Source organism: Cherax quadricarinatus, chromosome 93 (assembly GCF_038502225.1).
Source record: "Cherax quadricarinatus isolate ZL_2023a chromosome 93, ASM3850222v1, whole genome shotgun sequence".
Lineage (NCBI taxonomy): Eukaryota > Metazoa > Arthropoda > Malacostraca > Decapoda > Parastacidae > Cherax > Cherax quadricarinatus.
Window position 1 is genome coordinate 1,663,959 of NC_091384.1, and position 19,971 is coordinate 1,683,929.

The window sequence follows — 19,971 nt, forward strand, 5'->3', positions numbered from 1 at the left end:
GGTAACACTGACAGGGTGGTAACACTAACGGGGTGGTAACACTGACAGGGTGGTAACACTGGCAGGGTGGTAACACTGACAGGGTGGTAACACTAACAGGGTGGTAACACTGACAGGGTGGTAACGCTAACAGGGTGGTAACACTCACAGGGTGGTAACGCTCACAGGGTGGTAACACTGGCAGGGTGGTAACACTGTCAGTGTTATCAACCAACCAGCCTTAATGACCCTCGTGTAGTAGATAGACTTGAAACCCCATTAACCAACCAACCAGCCTTAATGACCCTCGTGTAATAGATAGTCTTGAAACCCCATTAACCAACCAACCAGCCTTAATGACCCTCGTGTAGTAGATAGTCTTGAAACCCCATTAACCAACCAACCAGTCTTAATGACCCTCGTGTAGTAGATAGTCTTGAAACCCCAATTAACCAACCAACCAGTCTTAATGACCCTCGTGTAGTAGATAGTCTTGAAACCCCATTAACCAACCAACTAGCCTTAATGACCCTCGTGTAGTAGATAGTCTTGAAACCCCATTAACCAACCAACCAGCCTTAATGACCCTCGTGTAGTAGATAGTCTTGAAACCCCATTAACCAACCAACCAGCCTTAATGACCCTCGTGTAGTAGATAGTCTTGAAACCCCATTAACCAACCAACCAGCCTTAATGACCCTCGTGTAGTAGATAGTCTTGAAACCCCATTAACCAACCAACCAGTCTTAATGACCCTCGTGTAGTAGATAGTCTTGAAACCCCAATTAACAAACCAACCAGTCTTAATGACGCTCGTGTAGTAGATAGTCTTGAAACCCCATTAACCAACCAACCAGTCTTAATGACCCTCGTGTAGTAGATAGTCTTGAAACCCCATTAACCAACCAACCAACCTTAATGACCCTCGTGTAGTAGATAGTCTTGAAACCCCATTAACCAACCAACCAGCCTTAATGACCCTCGTGTAGTAGATAGTCTTGAAACCCCATTAACCAACCAACCAGCCTTAGTGAACCTCGTGTAGTAGATAGTCTTGAAACCCCATTAAACCAACCAACCAGTCTTAATGACCCTCGTGTAGTAGATAGTCTTGAAACCCCAATTAACCGACCAACCAGCCTTAATGAGTAGATAGTCTTGAAACCCCAATTAACCAACCAACCAGCCTTAGTGAGTAGTATAGTCTTAATGACCCTCGTGTAGTAGATAGTCCCCCATTAACCAACCAACCAGCCTTAATGACCCTCGTGTAGTAGATAGTCTTGAAACCCCAATTAACAAACCAACCAGCCTTAATGACCAGTAGATAGTCTTGAAACCCCATTAACCAACCAACCAGCCTTAATGACCCTCGTGTAGTAGATAGTCTTGAAACCCCAATTAACCAACCAACCAGCCTTAGCCAGCTTTAATGACCCTCGTGTAGTAGATAGTCTTGAAACCCCATTAACCAACCAACCAGCCTTAATGACCCTCGTGTAGTAGATAGTCTTGAAACCCCATTAACCAACCAACCAGCCTTAGTGAACCTCGTGTAGTAGATAGTCTTGAAACCCCATTAACCAACCAACCAGTCTTAATGACCCTCGTGTAGTAGATAGTCTTGAAACCCCAATTAACCAACCAACCAGCCTTAATGACCCTCGTGTAGTAGATAGTCTTGAAACCCCATTAACCAACCAACCAGCCTTAATGACCCTCGTGTAGTAGATAGTCTTGAAACCCCAATTAACCAACCAACCAGCCTTAATGACCCTCGTGTAGTAGATAGTCTTGAAACCCCATTAACCAACCAACCAGTCTTAATGACCCTCGTGTAGTAGATAGTCTTGAAACCCCATTAACCAACCAACCAGCCTTAATGACCCTCGTGTAGTAGATAGTCTTGAAACCCCTATTAACCAACCAACCAGTCTTAATGACCCTCGTGTAGTAGATAGTTTTGAAACCCCATTAACCAACCAACCAGCCTTAATGACCCTCGTGTAGTAGATAGTCTTGAAACCCCATTAACCAACCAACCAGCCTTAATGACCCTCGTGTAGTAGATAGTCTTGAAACCCCAATTAACCAACCAACCAGCCTTAGTGACCCTCGTGTAGTAGATAGTCTTGAAGCCCCATTAAGCAACCAACCAGTCTTAATGACCCTCGTGTAGTAGATAGTCTTGAAACCCTATTAACCAACCAACCAGTCTTAATGACCCTCGTGTAGTAGATAGTCTTGAAACCCCTATTAACCAACCAGCCAGTCTTAATGACCCTCGTGTAGTAGATAGTTTTGAAACCCCATTAACCAACCAGCCAGCTTTAATGACCCTCGTGAAGTAGATAGTCTTGAAACCCCATTAACCAACCAACCAGCCTTAATGACCCTCGTGTAGTAGATAGTCTTGAAACCCCATTAACCAACCAACCAGCCTTAGTGAACCTCGTGTAGTAGATAGTCTTGAAACCCCATTAACCAACCAACCAGTCTTAATGACCCTCGTGTAGTAGATAGTCTTGAAACCCCAATTAACCAACCAACCAGCCTTAATGACCCTCGTGTAGTAGATAGTCTTGAAACCCCATTAACCAACCAACCAGCCTTAATGACCCTCGTGTAGTAGATAGTCTTGAAACCCCAATTAACCAACCAACCAGCCTTAATGACCCTCGTGTAGTAGATAGTCTTGAAACCCCATTAACCAACCAACCAGTCTTAATGACCCTCGTGTAGTAGATAGTCTTGAAACCCCATTAACCAACCAACCATCCTTAATGACCCTCGTGTAGTAGATAGTCTTGAAACCCCTATTAACCAACCAACCAGTCTTAATGACCCTCGTGTAGTAGATAGTTTTGATACCCCATTAACCAACCAACCAGCCTTAATGACCCTCGTGTAGTAGATAGTCTTGAAACCCCATTAGCCAACCAACCAGCCTTAATGACCCTCGTGTAGTAGATAGTCTTGAAACCCCATTAACCAACCAACCAGCCTTAATGACCCTCGTGTAGTAGATAGTCTTGAAACCCCATTAACCAACCAACCAGCCTTAATGACCCTCGTGTAGTAGTTAGTCTTGAAACCCCAATTAACCAACCAACCGGCCTTAATGACCCTCGTGTAGTAGATAGTCTTGAAACCCCAATTAACCAACCTACCAGCCTTAATGACCCTCGTGTAGTAGATAGTCTTGAAACCCCATTAACCAACCAACCAGCCTTAATGACCCTCGTGTAGTAGATAGTCTTGAAACCTCAATTAACCAACCTACCAGCCTTAATGACCCTCGTGTAATAGATAGTCTTGAAACCCCAATTAACCAACCAACCAATCTTAATGACCCTCGTGTAGTAGATAGTCTTGAAACCCCAATTAACCAACCTACCAGCCTTAATGACCCTCGTGTAGTAGATAGTCTTGAAACCCCATTAACCAACCAACCAGCCTTAATGACCCTCGTGTAGTAGATAGTCTTGAAACCCCATTAACCAACCAACCAGCCTTAATGACCCTCGTGTAGTTGATAGTCTTGAAACCCCATTAACCAACCAACCAGCCTTAATGACCCTCGTGTAGTAGATAGTCTTGAAACCCCATTAACCAACCAACCAGCCTTAATGACCCTCGTGTAGTAGATAGTCTTGAAACCCCAATTAACCAACCAACCAGTCTTAATGACCCTCGTGTAGTAGATAGTCTTGAAACTCCAATTAACCAACCTACCAGCCTTAATGACCCTCGTGTAGTAGATAGTCTTGAAACCCCATTAACCAACCAACCAGCCTTAATGACCCTCGTGTAGTAGATAGTCTTGAAACCCCATTAACCAACCAACCAGCCTTAATGACTCTCGTGTAGTAGATAGTCTTGAAACCCCATTAACCAACCAACCAGTCTTAATGACTCTCGTGTAGTAGATAATCTTGAAACCCCATTAACCAACCAACCAGCCTTAATGACCCTCGTGTAGTAGATAGTCTTGAAACCCCAATTAACCAACCAACCAGCCTTAATGACCCTCGTGTAGTAGATAGTCTTGAAACCCCAATTAGCCAACCTACCAGCCTTAATGACCCTCGTGTATAAGATTTACTCTTAATTAAGCACCCAAACCGTAGAAAAAATCCGTATATTCCACACTTACCTTCATGTTGTAGCACTGCTGGCTCCTGAAGGAGAGGTCTGCCTTCTGAAGGAGGGGTCTTGCCTACTTCAGGAGGCCTTGCTTACTGCAGAATGGGCCTAGCTTCCTGCAGAAGAGGTCCTGCTTGCTGCAGAATGGGTCTAGCTTCCTGCAGAAGGAGTATAGCGTACTGGAAAATGATTCCTGCTTATTGTTGAAGGGGTCCACCTTACTGCAGGACGGGTCCTGCTTACTGCAGAAGGAGTCTAACCTTCTGCAGGAGTCTAGCCTACTGCAGGAGTCTAGCTTACTGCAGAAGAAGAGAGGTAGCCTACTTCAGAAGTAGTCTAGCGTACTGCAGAAGGAGTGTAGTAACCTAATGCAGAAAGGGGTCAACCCAACTTCAGAAGGATTCCTGCTTGCTGTAGAAGAGGTCAAGCTTACTACAGAAGGCGTGTTGTAGCCTACTGCAGAAGGCGATGTAGTCCAGGGTCTCAAGGCCACGCACTTCGAGAAGTCGAGGGCACTGGGTGTACCGCGACCAGTTCACTGTAGCAACATACACACACCTTCACTTTCAACCAGTCTTGACTGGCTATGCAACACTGCAACTCTTGTCAGTATAGACTGGCCACTGAGGTACATGTATCCACGGGAGAAATGTGCCTGAAGAGAGACAGAAATGTGCTTCAAGCACTCCAGTGATAGACACTAAAATGATTTTGACGGCGATAATAGATTTTTTTAATTTTGACGGCGATAATAGATTTTTTCAATTTCAAAATCGTGTTTCTATTTGACCATGTTTGAAAGAAACGTTGAAATGGGCCTAGGGAGAGGTTACTGGGTGAAATGTTGCTTTGTTGACAGAAATGTAGACATAGACGCGCCTTACTTAGAAGGAGGATTAGACAGATGGAGAGAGAGATTTTTTCATTACGTTTCGGCTTTGGGAGACCTTTGAGAAAGCTATTGGATGAGCGAAACGTTGAAGAGAGAGCTTGGTCTATCAGAATGTCTGGTGGACGGAGACGCGAGTTTCGGAATGTTATTACGGGCAACGTTTCGCTCCGTGTGGAGCTTTACCAGGTCGCGATCAAGCTCTACAAGGGGCAAAACGTTCTTAGGAAAGATTTCTGACACACGCACACACACACACACACACACACACACACACACACACACACACACACACACACACACACACACACACACACACACACACACACACACACACACACACACGCACACACACCCGTTCCTTGACGTTTCTCACCGACTACTGCCGTAAGTCCAGCTTTACGTTCCTCATCTGTTTCTGGCCCGAACTTCAAGGCCACCAGAGACGGGCTCCAATTGGTTCCTCACCGACCAATGAGAGACGTTCCCCATGTCCTACAAAGGTCGTTCACTTGTGACAGTAAAGGGTCATTGCTGCCGTATGCAATTTAGTCGATCCAAGCACAGCTTAGAGGCGCCGTGGTTGGCCGTGCCTGGCATAGGACTTTCCCTTTCGTTTCCACCCCCTTTGATGCCGGTGAAGGGCTTTTGATCCACGGAATTGGTGATTTCCAGGTCTCAACAGAGGCTAGGTTAAGACTGCAGCAAGCATTCCCCCTCTGGATGGCCACGTTGCGACGCTGGAACAGCAAAGTAGCCTCCCACGGGCCTCTAGTTTTGCCGATGGGATTAGAACCCAGTTCCTGGAAAAACTGGGTGTGCCTCAGGGTCCAGGGGCCTTTGACCCTACCAGGACATAGAAACAACATTGTGGTTGGTTGTGGTGGGTTGTGGTGGGTTGTGGTGGGTTGTGGTGGGTTGTGGTTGGTTGTGGTGGGTTGTGGTGGGTTGTGGTGGGTTGTGGTGGGTTGTGGTTGGTTGTGGTGGGTTGTGGTTGGTTGTGGTGGGTTGTGGTGGGTTGTGGTGGGTTGTGGTGGGTTGTGGTGGGTTGTGGTGGGTTGTGGTTGGTTGTGGTGGGTTGTGGTGGGTTGTGGTGGGTTGTGGTGGGTTGTAATTGGTTGTGGTGGGTTGTGGTGGGTTGTGGTTGGTTGTGGTGGGTTGTGGTGGGTTGTGGTGGGTTGTGGTTGGTTGTGGTGGGTTGTGTTTGGTTGTGGTGGGTTATGGTGGGTTGTGGTGGGTTGTGGTTGGTTGTGGTGGGTTGTGGTTGGTTGTGGTGGGTTGTGGTGGGTTGTGGTTGGTTGTGGTGGGTTGTGGTTGGTTGTGGTGGGTTGTGGTTGTTTGTGGTGGGTTGTGGTTGGTTGTGGTGGGTTGTGGTTGGTTGTGGTGGGTTTTGGTAGGTTGTGGTGGGTTGTGGTTGGTTGTGGTGGGTTGTGGTGGGTTGTGGTTGGTTGTGGTGGGTTGTGGTTGGTTGTGGTGGGTTGTGGTGGGTTGTGGTGGGTTGTGGTGGGTTGTGGTTGGTTGTGGTGGGTTGTGGTGGGTTGTGGTGGGTTGTGGTGGGTTGTGGTGGGTTGTGGTGGGTTGTGGTTGGTTGTGGTGGGTTGTGGTTGGTTGTGGTGGGTTGTGGTTGGTTGTGGTTGGTTGTGGTTGGTTGTGGTGGGTTGTGGTGGGTCGCAGTGGGTTGTGGTGGGTCGTAGTGGGTTGTGGTGGGTCGCAGTGGGTTGTGGTGGGTCGTAGTGGGTTGTGGTGGGTCGCAGTGGGTTGTGGTGGGTCGCAGTGGGTTGTGGTGGGTTGTGGTTGGTTGTGGTGGGTTGTGATGGGTTGTGGTGGGTTGTGGTGGGTTGTGGTTGGTTGTGGTGGGTTGTGGTGGGTTGTGGTGGGTTGTGGTGGGTTGTGGTTGGTTGTGGTGGGTTTTGTTGGTTGTGGTAGGTTGTGGTGGGTTGTGGTGGGTTGTGGTGGGTTGTGGTTGGTTGTGGTGGGTTGTGGTTGGTTGTGGTGGGTTGTGGTGGGTTGTGGTGGGTTGTGGTGGGTTGTGGTTGGTTGTGGTGGGTTGTGGAGGGTTGTGGTGGGTTGTGGTTGGTTGTGGTTGGTTGTGGTTGGTTGTGGTTGGTTGTGGTGGGTTGTGATGGGTTGTGGTGGGTTGTGGTGGGTTGTGGTGGGTTGTGGTTGGTTGTGGTGGGTTTGGTTGGTTGTGGTGGGTTGTGGTGGGTTGTGGTGGGTTGTGGTGGGTTGTGGTGGGTTGTGGTGGGTTATTTGGGTCAGGGAATTGTGTAACAGATGGTGGTATATACATTAACAAATATACCTCTCAGTGTATATACACTGACATATGCACCTCTCGGTGTATATACACTGAGATATACACCTCTCAGTGTATATACACTGAGATATACACCTCTCAGTGTATATACACTGAGATATACACCTCTCAGTTTATATACACTGACATATACACCTCTCTGTGTATATACACTGACATATATACCTCTCAGTGTATATACACTGACATATACACCTCTCAGTGTATATACACTGACATATACACCTCTCAGTGTATATACACTGACATACGGAGGAAATACGTGAAAGCATTCAAGGGAGGGTGGTGGAGGAGTATAATAATGGTGACACAAGACAAGAGGCAGGAATTGTTGTGTCAAACTGGTGGTTAGTGAGATTAATCTCACGTGTGGTGCCCCGTGGCCTGGTGGCTCAAATTGTCGCTTCACACGGTGAGTTCCAGGTTCGATTCCTGGCGAGGATAGAAACATTGGACGTGTTTCCGAACACTGGTTGTCTGTATTCACTCAGAAGTGTTAGTGGACTGGTGTGCGTCGCGTCCTGAGACAAAACTGACCTAATTTACGGGAAATGATCTGCATAACAAGCGGATTTCTAAATTGTCGTTGATGTCAGCTATGGTCTGTATTTGTAGTGAATACAGACATTAGTATTTTTATATTACGTACTCTGGGAAAGTTGTTCACTGGAATGCTTCAGTTACCCCTTCAACTGCGCAATCTCAAAGGTTCTTGTCGATAGAGACATGTGCTCGTTTATTTGTGGCTGCAGGGGTTGTTTCACAGCTCCTGGTCACGTCTCTTTGCTAGTCGCTACTCGCTACTAGGTCTACTCTCTCTCTCTCCCTGCTCCACAAGGTTTATCATACCTCTTCTTAAAGTTATGTATGGTTCCTGCCTCCACTACATCACTCTCCAGACTAATCCACTTTCTGACAACTCTGTGACTGAAGAAATACTTCCTAACATCCCTGTGATTCATCTGAATCTTCAATTTCCAGTTGTGACCCCTAGTTGCTATGTCCGCTTGTTGGTGTGTCCCCTTGTTGCTATGTCCTCTTGTTGCTATGTCCCCTTGTTGCTATGTCCCCTTGTTGCTATGTCCCCTTGTTGCTATGTCCCCTAGTTGCTGTGTCACATCTCTGAAATATCCTGTCTCTGCCCAACTTGTCAATTCTTCTCAGTATTTATATGTCGTTATCATATTTCCCCTGACCCTCCTGTCTTCCAATGTCGTCAAGTCGATTTCCCTTAACCTCTCCTCAGAGGACATGCGCCTTACCTCCGAGACTAGTCTTGTTGCAAACCTCTGCACTTTCTCTAATTTCTTGACGTGCTTGACCAGGTGTGGGTTCCGTACTGGTGCTGCATACTCCAGTATGGGTCTAACGTACACGGTGTACAGAGTCTTGAACTATTTCTTTCTCAAGTGCCGAAACGCTATACTTAGGTTTGCCAGGCGCCCATATGCTGCAGCAGTTATCTGCTTAATGTGCGCCTCAGGAGATGTGCTCGGAATTATACTCACCCCAAGACCCTTTTCCTTCAGCGAGGTTTACAGTCTTTGGCCACCTAGACTGTACTCTGTCTGTGGTCTTCTTTGACCTTCCCCGATCTTCATAACTTTGCACTCGGTGGGGTTAAACTCCAGGAGTCAGCTGCTGAACCAGGTCTGTAGCCTGTCCAGATCCCTTTCTAGTTCTGCCTGATCCTCATCCACTTGATTTCTCCGCATTAGCTTCACACCGTGTACAAACAAGGACACCTCTGAATACATCCCTTTCGTCATGTCACTCACATATACCAGAAACAGCACAGGTCCTAGGACTGACCCCTGTGGAACCCCGCTCGTCACAGGCGCCCACTCTGACACCTCGTCACATACCATGACTCGTTTTTGCCTCCCTGACAGGTATTGTCTGATACACTGTAGTGCCTTCCCTGTTACAGCTGCCTGGTCCTCCAGCTTTTGCATCAATCTCTTGTGTGGAACTGTGTCGGAAACTTTTTGCAGTGTGTGTGTGTGTGTGTGTGTGTGGGTGGGGGCTTGCAACACCCGCTGAAAACTGCAATAATGTCCAAGTTTAGTATATCTATTGTTATTATGACAGTGTTGTTTGTGTAAGTAATCACACACACACACACACACACACACTCACACAGACACACACACACACTCACACACACACACAGAGGGATGTTAGGAAGTATTTCTTCAGCCATAGAGTTGTCAGGAAGTGGAACAATCTGGAGAGTGATGTAGTGGAAGCAGGATCCATACATAGCTTTAAGAAGAGGTATGATACAGCTCATGGAGCAGGGAGAGAGTGGACCTAGTAGCGACCAGCGAAGAGGCAGCCCCAGGAGCTGTGACACGACCCCTGCAACCTCAAATAGGTGAATACACACACACACATACACACACACGTGTGTGTGTGTTGGCCAAACGTTGACAGTAATAAAGGTACTCGCTATATCTGTACTCACATAATTGTGGTGAGCGTGTGTGTGTGTGTGTGTGTGAGAGAGAGAGAGAGAGAGAGAGAGAGACAGAGACAGAGACAGAGACAGAGACAGAGACAGAGACAGACAGACAGACAGACAGACAGACAGAGACAGAGAGAGAGAGACAGACAGAGACAAAGCCACAGGGAGAGAGAGACCACATTAGTGAATGTTACATATGTCAACACACTCTGACATATCTCTGGCCCAAAAACAAAAGCTATATTTTTAATAAGTAAGTAGAGCCTGGTCTCAGACCGGGCCGCGGGGGCGTTGACCCCCGGAACTCTCTCCAGGTCTCTCCAGAGCCTCAGTTTAACTAAAAGTCTATATCAGGATACGTCCGGTTATTTAAAACTTTTTTCGGGTTAATAACAGATTTTTCTCATAAAAACTCAGTGTTATTTATTGGAGGCTTGATTCTCCATCCATTTATCGCTAAACAGAAATATATCGCACATTGTATGGTCTTTTCCCTACATTATTCCACTTATAAAGTGAGTGCCAGTTCAGAGTCTCTCTCAATAACTTATTATAAGTAGAATAAAAAATATATAAGTAGATTAGAACGGTAATCTACTGTTATTATTGTTGTTGGATTCTAGAGCCTACGAGGCCTCGCGCCGTATTTCAAAATGGTGGCACCTTTTATGGGCTTTTCTCTACATTATTTCACTTATAAAATGACCCCTAGCTCATAATCCATATAAATAACTTATCATAAGTAAAGAAAACTATATATAAGTAGAGTATAACGATAATCTACTATTATCATTGTTTGTTATTGGAATCTAGGGCCTACAAGGCCTCGCGCCGTATTTCAAAATTGTGGCACGTTGTATGGGCTTTTCTCTACATTATTTCACTTATAAAATGACCCCTAGCTCATAATCCATATAAATAACTTATCATAAGTAAAGAAAACTATATATAAGTAGAGTATAATGATAATCTACTATTATTATTGTTTGTTATTGGAATCTAGGGCCTACGAGGCCTCGCGCCGTATTTCAAAATGGCGGCTCGACCCGGATTTTGTTTACGTTTTTACAAGAGCTCGTAAAATCCAATTCTTGAGACAGCGTTCATATATGAATTTTTTTTTTTTTTGTAAATATCTTGGTCGTAAATCTTGCTGAGAGTTTTGTTTTAAAAATGTATTGTGATAATGATTTTGTCTTATCTTTCTCTCTCTTGAATGATAGCTCTGGGCCTTTCGTGTTGCAACACATCATCAGGAGCTTGCAGTGTTACAGAAATGAGTAGGAAGTCCAGGCAAATTCGTTCAGACGAACGTTTTTTGCTCGTTTCGGGCACCCAGACTACCACTCATTGAATGGCACCCCAGATTACCATCCCAATGAACGACACCCCAGACAACCACCCTAGTGAACGACACCCCAGACTACCACCCTAGTGAACGACACCCCAGACTACCACCCTAGTGAACGACACCCCAGACTACCACCCTAGTGAACGACACCCCAGACTACCACCCTTGTGAATGACACCCCAGACTACCACCCTACTGAACGACACCCCAGACTACCACCCTAGTGAACGACACCCCAGACTACCACCCTAGTGAACGACACCCCAGACTACCACCCTAGTGAACGACACCCCAGACTACCACTCTAGTGAACAACACCCCAGACTACCACCCTAGTGAACGACACCCCAGACTACCACTCTAGTGAACGACACCCCAGACTACCACCCTAGTGAACGACACCCCAGACTACCACCCTAGTGAACGACACCCCAGACTACCACCCTAGTGAACGACACCCCAGACTACCACCCTAGTGAACAACACCCCAGACTACCACCCTAGTGAACGACACCCCAGACTACCACCCTACTGAACGACACCCCAGACTACCACCCTAGTGAACGACACCCCAGAATACCACCCTAGTGAACGACACCCCAGACTACCACCCTAGTGAACGACACCCCAGACTACCACTCTAGTGAACAACACCCCAGACTACCACCCTAGTGAACGACACCCCAGACTACCACTCTAGTGAACGACACCCCAGACTACCACCCTAGTGAACGACACCCCAGACTACCACCCTAGTGAACGACACCCCAGACTACCACCCTAGTGAACGACACCCCAGACTACCACCCTAGTGAACGACACCCCAGACTACCACCCTAGTGAACAACACCCCAGACTGCCACCCTAGTGAACGACACCCCAGACTACCACCCTAGTGAACAACACCCCAGACTACCACCCTAGTGAACAACACCCCAGACTGCCACCCTAGTGAACAACACCCCAGACTACCACCCTAGTGAACGACACCCCAGACTACCACCCTAGTGAACGACACCCCAGACTACCACCCTAGTGAACGACACCCCAGACTACCACCCTAGTGAACGACACCCCAGACTACCACCCTAGTGAACAACACCCCAGACTGCCACCCTAGTGAACGACACCCCAGACTACCACCCTAGTGAACGACACCCCAGACTACCACCCTAGTGAACGACACCCCAGACTACCACCCTGGTGAATGACACCCCAGACTACCACCCTAGTGAACGACACCCCAGACTACCACCCTAGTGAACGACACCCCAGACTACCACCCTAGTGAACGACACCCCAGACTACCACCCTAGTGAACGACACCCCAGACTACCACCCTAGTGAACAACACCCCAGACTGCCACCCTAGTGAACGACACCCCAGACTACCACCCTAGTGAACGACACCCCAGACTACCACCCTAGTGAACGACACCCCAGACTACCACCCTAGTGAACGACACCCCAGACTACCACCCTAGTGAACAACACCCCAGACTGCCACCCTAGTGAACGACACCCCAGACTACCACCCTAGTGAACGACACCCCAGACTACCACCCTAGTGAACGACACCCCAGACTACCACCCTAGTGAACAACACCCCAGACTGCCACCCTAGTGAACGACACCCCAGACTACCACCCTAGTGAACGACACCCCAGACTAGTGAACGACACCCCAGACTACCACCCTAATGTGAACGACACCCCAGACTACCACCCTAGTGTGAATGACACCCCAGACTACCACCCTAGTGAACGACACCCCAGACTACCACCCTAGTGAACGACACCCCAGACTACCACCCTAGTGAACGACACCCCAGACTACCACCCTAGTGAACGACACCCCAGACTACCACCCTAGTGAACAACACCCCAGACTGCCACCCTAGTGAACGACACCCCAGACTACCACCCTAGTGAACGACACCCCAGACTACCACCCTAGTGAACGACACCCCAGACTACCACCCTAGTGAACGACACCCCAGACTACCACCCTAGTGAACGACACCCCAGACTGCCACCCTAGTGAACGACACCCCAGACTACCACCCTAGTGAACGACACCCCAGACTACCACCCTAGTGAACGACACCCCAGACTACCACCCTGGTGAACGACACCCCAGACTACCACCCTAGTGAACGACACCCCAGACTACCACCCTGGTGAACGACACCCCAGACTACCACCCTAGTGAACGACACCCCAGACTACCACTCTAGTGAACGACACCCCAGACTACCACCCTAGTGAACGACACCCCAGACTACCACTCTAGTGAACGACACCCCAGACTACCACCCTAGTGAACGACACCCCAGACTACCACCCTAGTGAACGACACCCCAGACTACCACCCTGGTGAACGACACCCCAGACTACCACCCTAGTGAACGACACCCCAGACTACCACTCTAGTGAACGACACCCCAGACTACCACCCTAGTGAACGACACCCCAGACTACCACCCTAGTGAACGACACCCCAGACTACCACCCTAGTGAACGACACCCCAGACTACCACCCTAGTGAACGACACCCCAGACTACCACCCTAGTGAACGACACCCCAGACTACCACCCTGGTGAACGACACCCCAGACTACCACCCTGGTGAACGACACCCCAGACTACCACCCTGGTGAACGACACCCCAGACTACCACCCTGGTGAACGACACCCCAGACTACCACCCTGGTGAACGACACCCCAGACTACCACCCTAGTGAACGACACCCCAGACTACCACCCTAGTGAACGACACCCCAGACTACCACCCTGGTGAACGACACCCCAGACTACCACCCTAGTGAACGACACCCCAGACTACCACCCTGGTGAACGACACCCCAGACTACCACCCTGGTGAACGACACCCCAGACTACCACCCTGGTGAACGACACCCCAGACTACCACCCTAGTGAACGACACCCCAGACTACCACCCTAGTGAACGACACCCCAGACTACCACCCTAGTGAACGACACCCCAGACTACCACCCTAGTGAACGACACCCCAGACTACCACCCTAGTGAACGACACCCCAGACTACCACCCTAGTGAACGACACCCCAGACTACCACCCTAGTGAACGACACCCCAGACTACCACCCTAGTGAACGACACAATCCAGCAAGTAGTCTTACTCTTAAAATAATTCACTCGCAAACACCAACAGTTCCAGAGAACACTTTCCCCCTCAGTGAACGTAACGACGAATCACCTTACAAATTAATGAACGTAAATCACTGAAAAAGACGGTAAATTCTGGGTACAATAGGAATAATTTAGTTCGATTTATAACACTAGAAGGTCGTACAGGCTGCACTTCCCCCCTTCACTGTTATTATCTGTAATTCTGTTTAAGGCCTGAAGCCTTGCGGGTTTAGCTGGTGTCGGTTCCCCGCCAGCTAAACTGGCTGCTGGCTTGATCGATTAGGCTGTTAATGGCCACCCATAGCATGGTATCCACCACAACCCGGCTAATCAGGAAGTGCTGTGAAGAAGCTGTTTGATTTGTCTCTTGAAGACAGCTAGGTGTTGGAGAGTCGTGGTACCTTTACATTTGTTGAGGTCTCTCTCAGTGTACCCATCGCACTGGATGTGTTTTGCACCATCTGCCAAGTTTATTGTGTTCAAGGTTGAGGGACTGATTCCCATAGCACTACCCATACACTTTTATCAAGTCTGAGGGACTGATAACCTCAGCACTTCCTTCTAAGGCTGTGGGATCAGACAGAAGGGTCACAAATGATTACTAATATTACAATGATATCCTCGTACCTTCTAGGATTGCGGGATGAGACAGCAGAGGTCACAGATTAATGACCTTCTCACAGACCCACATCCACCTCTCTCACTCCTGAGAACCTCAACATGAACCCCACAAAACATTCTTGTCTTACCCACTAAATCACCGTCAACACCTTCACTCCACCGGGAAACTAACAGGCAGTTAAGGCACGCGAATGCACCTGCAAAAATCATCCCATTGAGTAACTTTAAACACATTATGGCGTTACTTAGTAAAAATGACTCCTTGGAGCTAATGGGCCGGGAACAATGCAATCACAGGTTGATAAGATGCAACAGAAAGCACTGACGTGATTGTTGTTCATTGTTTTGCAAGTTTTCACGGGATAATAGTAGTTATTCATCACGACAATCACACAGAGAGTTATAATTGGGTGATAAAAGGCACAAGTCGGGAGATTGTGTTTGTGTCAGGATTATACATGTGTTTATAAGCATATGTGTTTAATTATAGCTATGTCAACGTATATGTACACATGACTAATGAGAAAATACAATTATTCACCACCTGGGTACCACCTGGTGGTACACAGGTGGTGGTAGGTGGCAGGAGACTAACAAAATCTCTGATTCACAAAGAACAACAGCCCTTCCAAGGCACGAAGGTTCCTCACCCAAGACAGGTGAAAGGAGAGTGCCGGCACTCACTGTGTGAGTGCTGGCACTCACTGTGTGAGGCAGCTAGATTGATGTGTTCTTTGTCAACACTGAACCCTGACTTCTGAGACATTACCTGAGTGATGGTCAAGCATTCCTTCTCTAAATCAACTGGGAAACACACACACACACACACACACACACACACACACACACACACACACACACACACACACACACACACACACACCTGGTCCAGCAACTGGCTTCTCGAATTTAACCCCGCCAAATGCAAAGTAATGAAGATCGGGGAAGGGCACAGAAGACCGCAGACGGAATATAGGCTAGGTGGCCAAAGACTAAACCTCACTCAAGGAAAAAGATCTTGGGGTGAGTATAACACCGAGCACATCTCCTGAGGTACACATCAACCAGATAACTGCTGCAGCATATGGGCGCCTGGCAAACCTAAGGATAGCGTTCCGATACCTCAGTAAGGAATCGTTCAAGACTGTACACCGCGTACGTCAGGCCCATACTGGAGTGTGCAGCACCAGTGTAGAACCCGCACCTGGTCAAGCACGTCAAGAAATTAGAGAAAGTGCAAAGGTTTGCAACAAGACTAGTCCCAGAGCTAAGAGGATTGTCTTACGAAGAAAGTTTAAGGGAAATTGGCCTGACGACACTGGAGGACAAGAGGGTCAGGGGAGACATGATAACGACATATAAAATAATGCGCGGAATAGACAAGGTGGACAAAGACAGGATGTTCCAGAGATAGGACACAGTAACAAGGGGTCACAATTGGAAGTTGAAGACTCAGATGAGTCAAAAGGATGTTAAGAAGTATTTCTTCAGTCACAGAGTTGTCAGAAAGTGGAGTAGTCTGGAAAGTGATGTAGTGGATGCAGGATCCATACATAACTTTAAGAAGAGGTATGATAAAGCTAATGGAGCAGGGAGAGAGAGGACCTAGTAGCGACCAGCGAAGAGGTGGGACTAGATATTATATATATATATATATATATATATATATATATATATATATATATATATATATATATATATATATATATATATATATATATATATATATATATATATCTTTCAACACAGTGGCAGTATCCCACCGAGGCGGGGTTTCCCAAAAAGAAAAACGAAAGTTTCTCCTTTTACATTTAGTAATATATACAGGAGAAGGGGTTACTAGCCCCTTGCTCCCGGCATTTTAGTTGCCTCTTACAACACGCATGGCTTACGGAGGAAGAATTCTGTTCCACTTCCCCATGGAGGTAAGAGGAAATAAACAAGAACTAGAAAGAAAATAGAAGAAAACCCAGAGGGGTGTGTATATATATGCTTGTACATGTATGTGTAGTGTGACCTAAGTGTAAGTAGAAGTAGCAAGACGTACCTGAAATCTTGCATGTTTATGAGACAGAAAAATGGACACCAGCAATCCTACCATCATGTAAAACAATTACAGGCTTTCGTTTTACACTCACTTGGCAGGACGGTAGTACCTCCCTGGGTGGTTGTTGTCTACCAACCTACTACCACAGGACAGTAGTACCTCCCTGGGTGGTTGTTGTCTACCAACTTACTACCACAGGACGGTAGTACCTCCCTGGGTGGTTGTTGTCTACCAACCTACTACCACAGGACGGTAGTACCTCCCTGGGCGGTTGTTGTCTACCAACCTACTACCACAGGACAGTAGTACCTCCCTGGGTGGTTGCTGTCTACCAACCTACTACCACAGGACGGTAGTGCCTCCCTGGGTGGTTGTCTACCAACCTACTACCACAGGATGGTAGTACCTCCCTGGGTGGTTGTTGTCTACCAACCTACTACCACAGGACGGTAGTACCTCCCTGGGTGGTTGTTGTCTACCAACCTACTACCACAGGACGGTAGTACCTCCCTGGGTGGTTGTTGTCTACCAACCTACTACCACAGGACGGTAGTACCTCCCTGGGTGGTTGTTGTCTACCAACCTACTACCACAGGACGGTAGTACCTCCCTGGGTGGTTGTTGTCTACCAACCTACTACCACAGGACGGTAGTACCTCCCTGGGTGGTTGTTGTCTACCAACCTACTACCACAGGACGGTAGTACCTCCCTGGGTGGTTGTTGTCTACCAACCTACTACCACAGGACAGTAGTACCTCCCTGGGTGGTTGTTGTCTACCAACCTACTACCACAGGACGGTAGTACCTCCCTGGGTGGTTGTTGTCTACCAACCTACTACCACAGGACGGTAGTACCTCCCTGGGTGGTTATTGTCTACCAACCTACTACCACAGGACGGTAGTACCTTCCTGGGTGGTTGTTGTCTACCAACCTACTACCACAGGACGGTAGTACCTCCCTGGGTGGTTGTTGTCTACCAACCTACTACCACAGGACGGTAGTACCTCCCTGGGTGGTTGTTGTCTACCAACCTACAACCACAGGACGGTAGTACCTCCCTGGGTGGTTATTGTCTACCAACCTACTACCACAGGACGGTAGTACCTCCCTGGGTGGTTGTTGTCTACCAACCTACTACCACAGGACGGTAGTACCTCCCTGGGTGGTTATTGTCTACCAACCTACTACCACAGGACGGTAGTACCTCCCTGGGTGGTTATTGTCTACCAACCTACTACCACAGGACGGTAGTACCTCCCTGGGTGGTTATTGTCTACCAACCTACTACCTAGGATATATATATATATATATATATATATATATATATATATATATATATATATATATATATATATATATATATATATATATATATATATATGCATTTGTGCATTATAAATTTATTTAAGTCAGTTTACCCTGGCGCGTCCCGGACATTTAAACTGGTAATGAATGGGATATTTAAACTGGTAATGAATGGGACATTTAAACTGGTAATGAATGGGACATTTAAACTGGTAATGAATGGGACATTTAAACTGGTAATGAATGGGATATTTAAACTGGTAATGAATGGGACATTTAAACTGGTAATGAATGGGACATTTAAACTGGTAATGAATGGGACATTTAAACTGGTAATGAATGGGACATTTAAACTGGTAATGAATGGGACATTTAAACTGGTAATGAATGGGATATTTAAACTTGTAATGAATGGGACATTTAAACTGGTAATGAATGGGACATTTAAACTGGTAATGAATGGGACATTTAAACTGGTAATGAATGGGACATTTAAACTGGTAATGAATGGGACATTTAAACTGGTAATGAATGGGACATTTAAACTGGTAATGAATGGGACATTTAAACTGGTAATGAATGGGACATTTAAACTGGTAATGAATGGGACATTTAAACTGGTAATGAATGGGACATTTAAACTGGTAATGAATGGGACATTTAAACTGGTCTAGACATTTAAATTCCCATTGTTTACAAACATTGTCCGGTTGCCATGTCAGGAATTTTTTTCTTTTTGTTTCGTATTTTTTAGTAGCTGCGTTGTAATAATGTATTCACAATTATGATAAAGAATATATATAGTGAAAGATTCCATCGAGGATAAAAGATGTATATAAATATAATTTTGAGAATATAATAATAAAATATATTTTCTCTGTGGCAACACTTTTTCCTGGCAGCTGATTGGCTCTCAGGAGAGAAAACCAGCGCGTCCAAGTTTATGTCATTTTTATTTTAGTTTTCAATCAACTTTTCATTTATATATTACTAAGAATATAGCTATTGTACTTAATATATTAAACTAAAGTTACTAATATTTATAAATTAGTTAGCTAATGCATGAAAATAGAAAATGTTTCACAGATGACAATTGATGGCAACTCTAAGTTCAAAAATTACATTTCTAAATATGCTTGAAAAAAATTAATAACCCAAAATATAATTATCAATCAAGAATAATTAAAAATCTACTTAATACAATAGCATCATGGAGACCAAATCAAGTACATTAATATATTTTTAAGAGAAATACCATCACTGCCGAATTTTTGAGAAATACCAACACGTCTCGGCCTTTGGGTAACTAAACTAAATTTGTAAATTTAATTAAGTTTTTTGGCTATATTTATAAAAATACATTAAAAGTTACTTAAATCACCCTTAAAATTATACATAATTTTATTAAGAAATTTAGTTTTTAATTTTTATATTGTTTTTATTAATGTGTTTTAAAAATTTAACATATTTTTATATGTCCAATAAATAATTTTTATTAAATATTATAAATATGTTATCAACAAATTTTGTTGAACACATCGACACCATGCCTAACCCTTTTAGGGTAAGGTAGGTGCCTGAGCCCGAGCCTTTAGCTCATAAGACTGTCATTCCCATTTGCTCCCTTGGGGCGTGGATGGCAGTCCAGAGAGGCCTAGCTTGTGGCTAGGCCTGG

The 19,971-nt window shown here is 46.2% G+C and overlaps 1 protein-coding gene across 1 annotated transcript in view; it reads right to left on the reverse strand.

The window, feature by feature from the left end:
* LOC128703432 (uncharacterized) overlaps positions 1-5,394 on the reverse strand; it is a 62,481-nt gene extending 57,087 nt beyond the window's left edge. The window contains exons 1-2 of the mRNA XM_070104585.1: positions 5,370-5,394; positions 4,136-4,780 (exon numbers count right to left, since the gene is read on the reverse strand). Coding sequence (XP_069960686.1) covers positions 4,136-4,141 — 6 coding nt within the window. The 5' untranslated portion in view covers positions 4,142-4,780; positions 5,370-5,394. The remainder of the gene's footprint in view (positions 1-4,135; positions 4,781-5,369) is intronic.
* Positions 5,395-19,971: the final 14,577 nt, after the last annotated feature.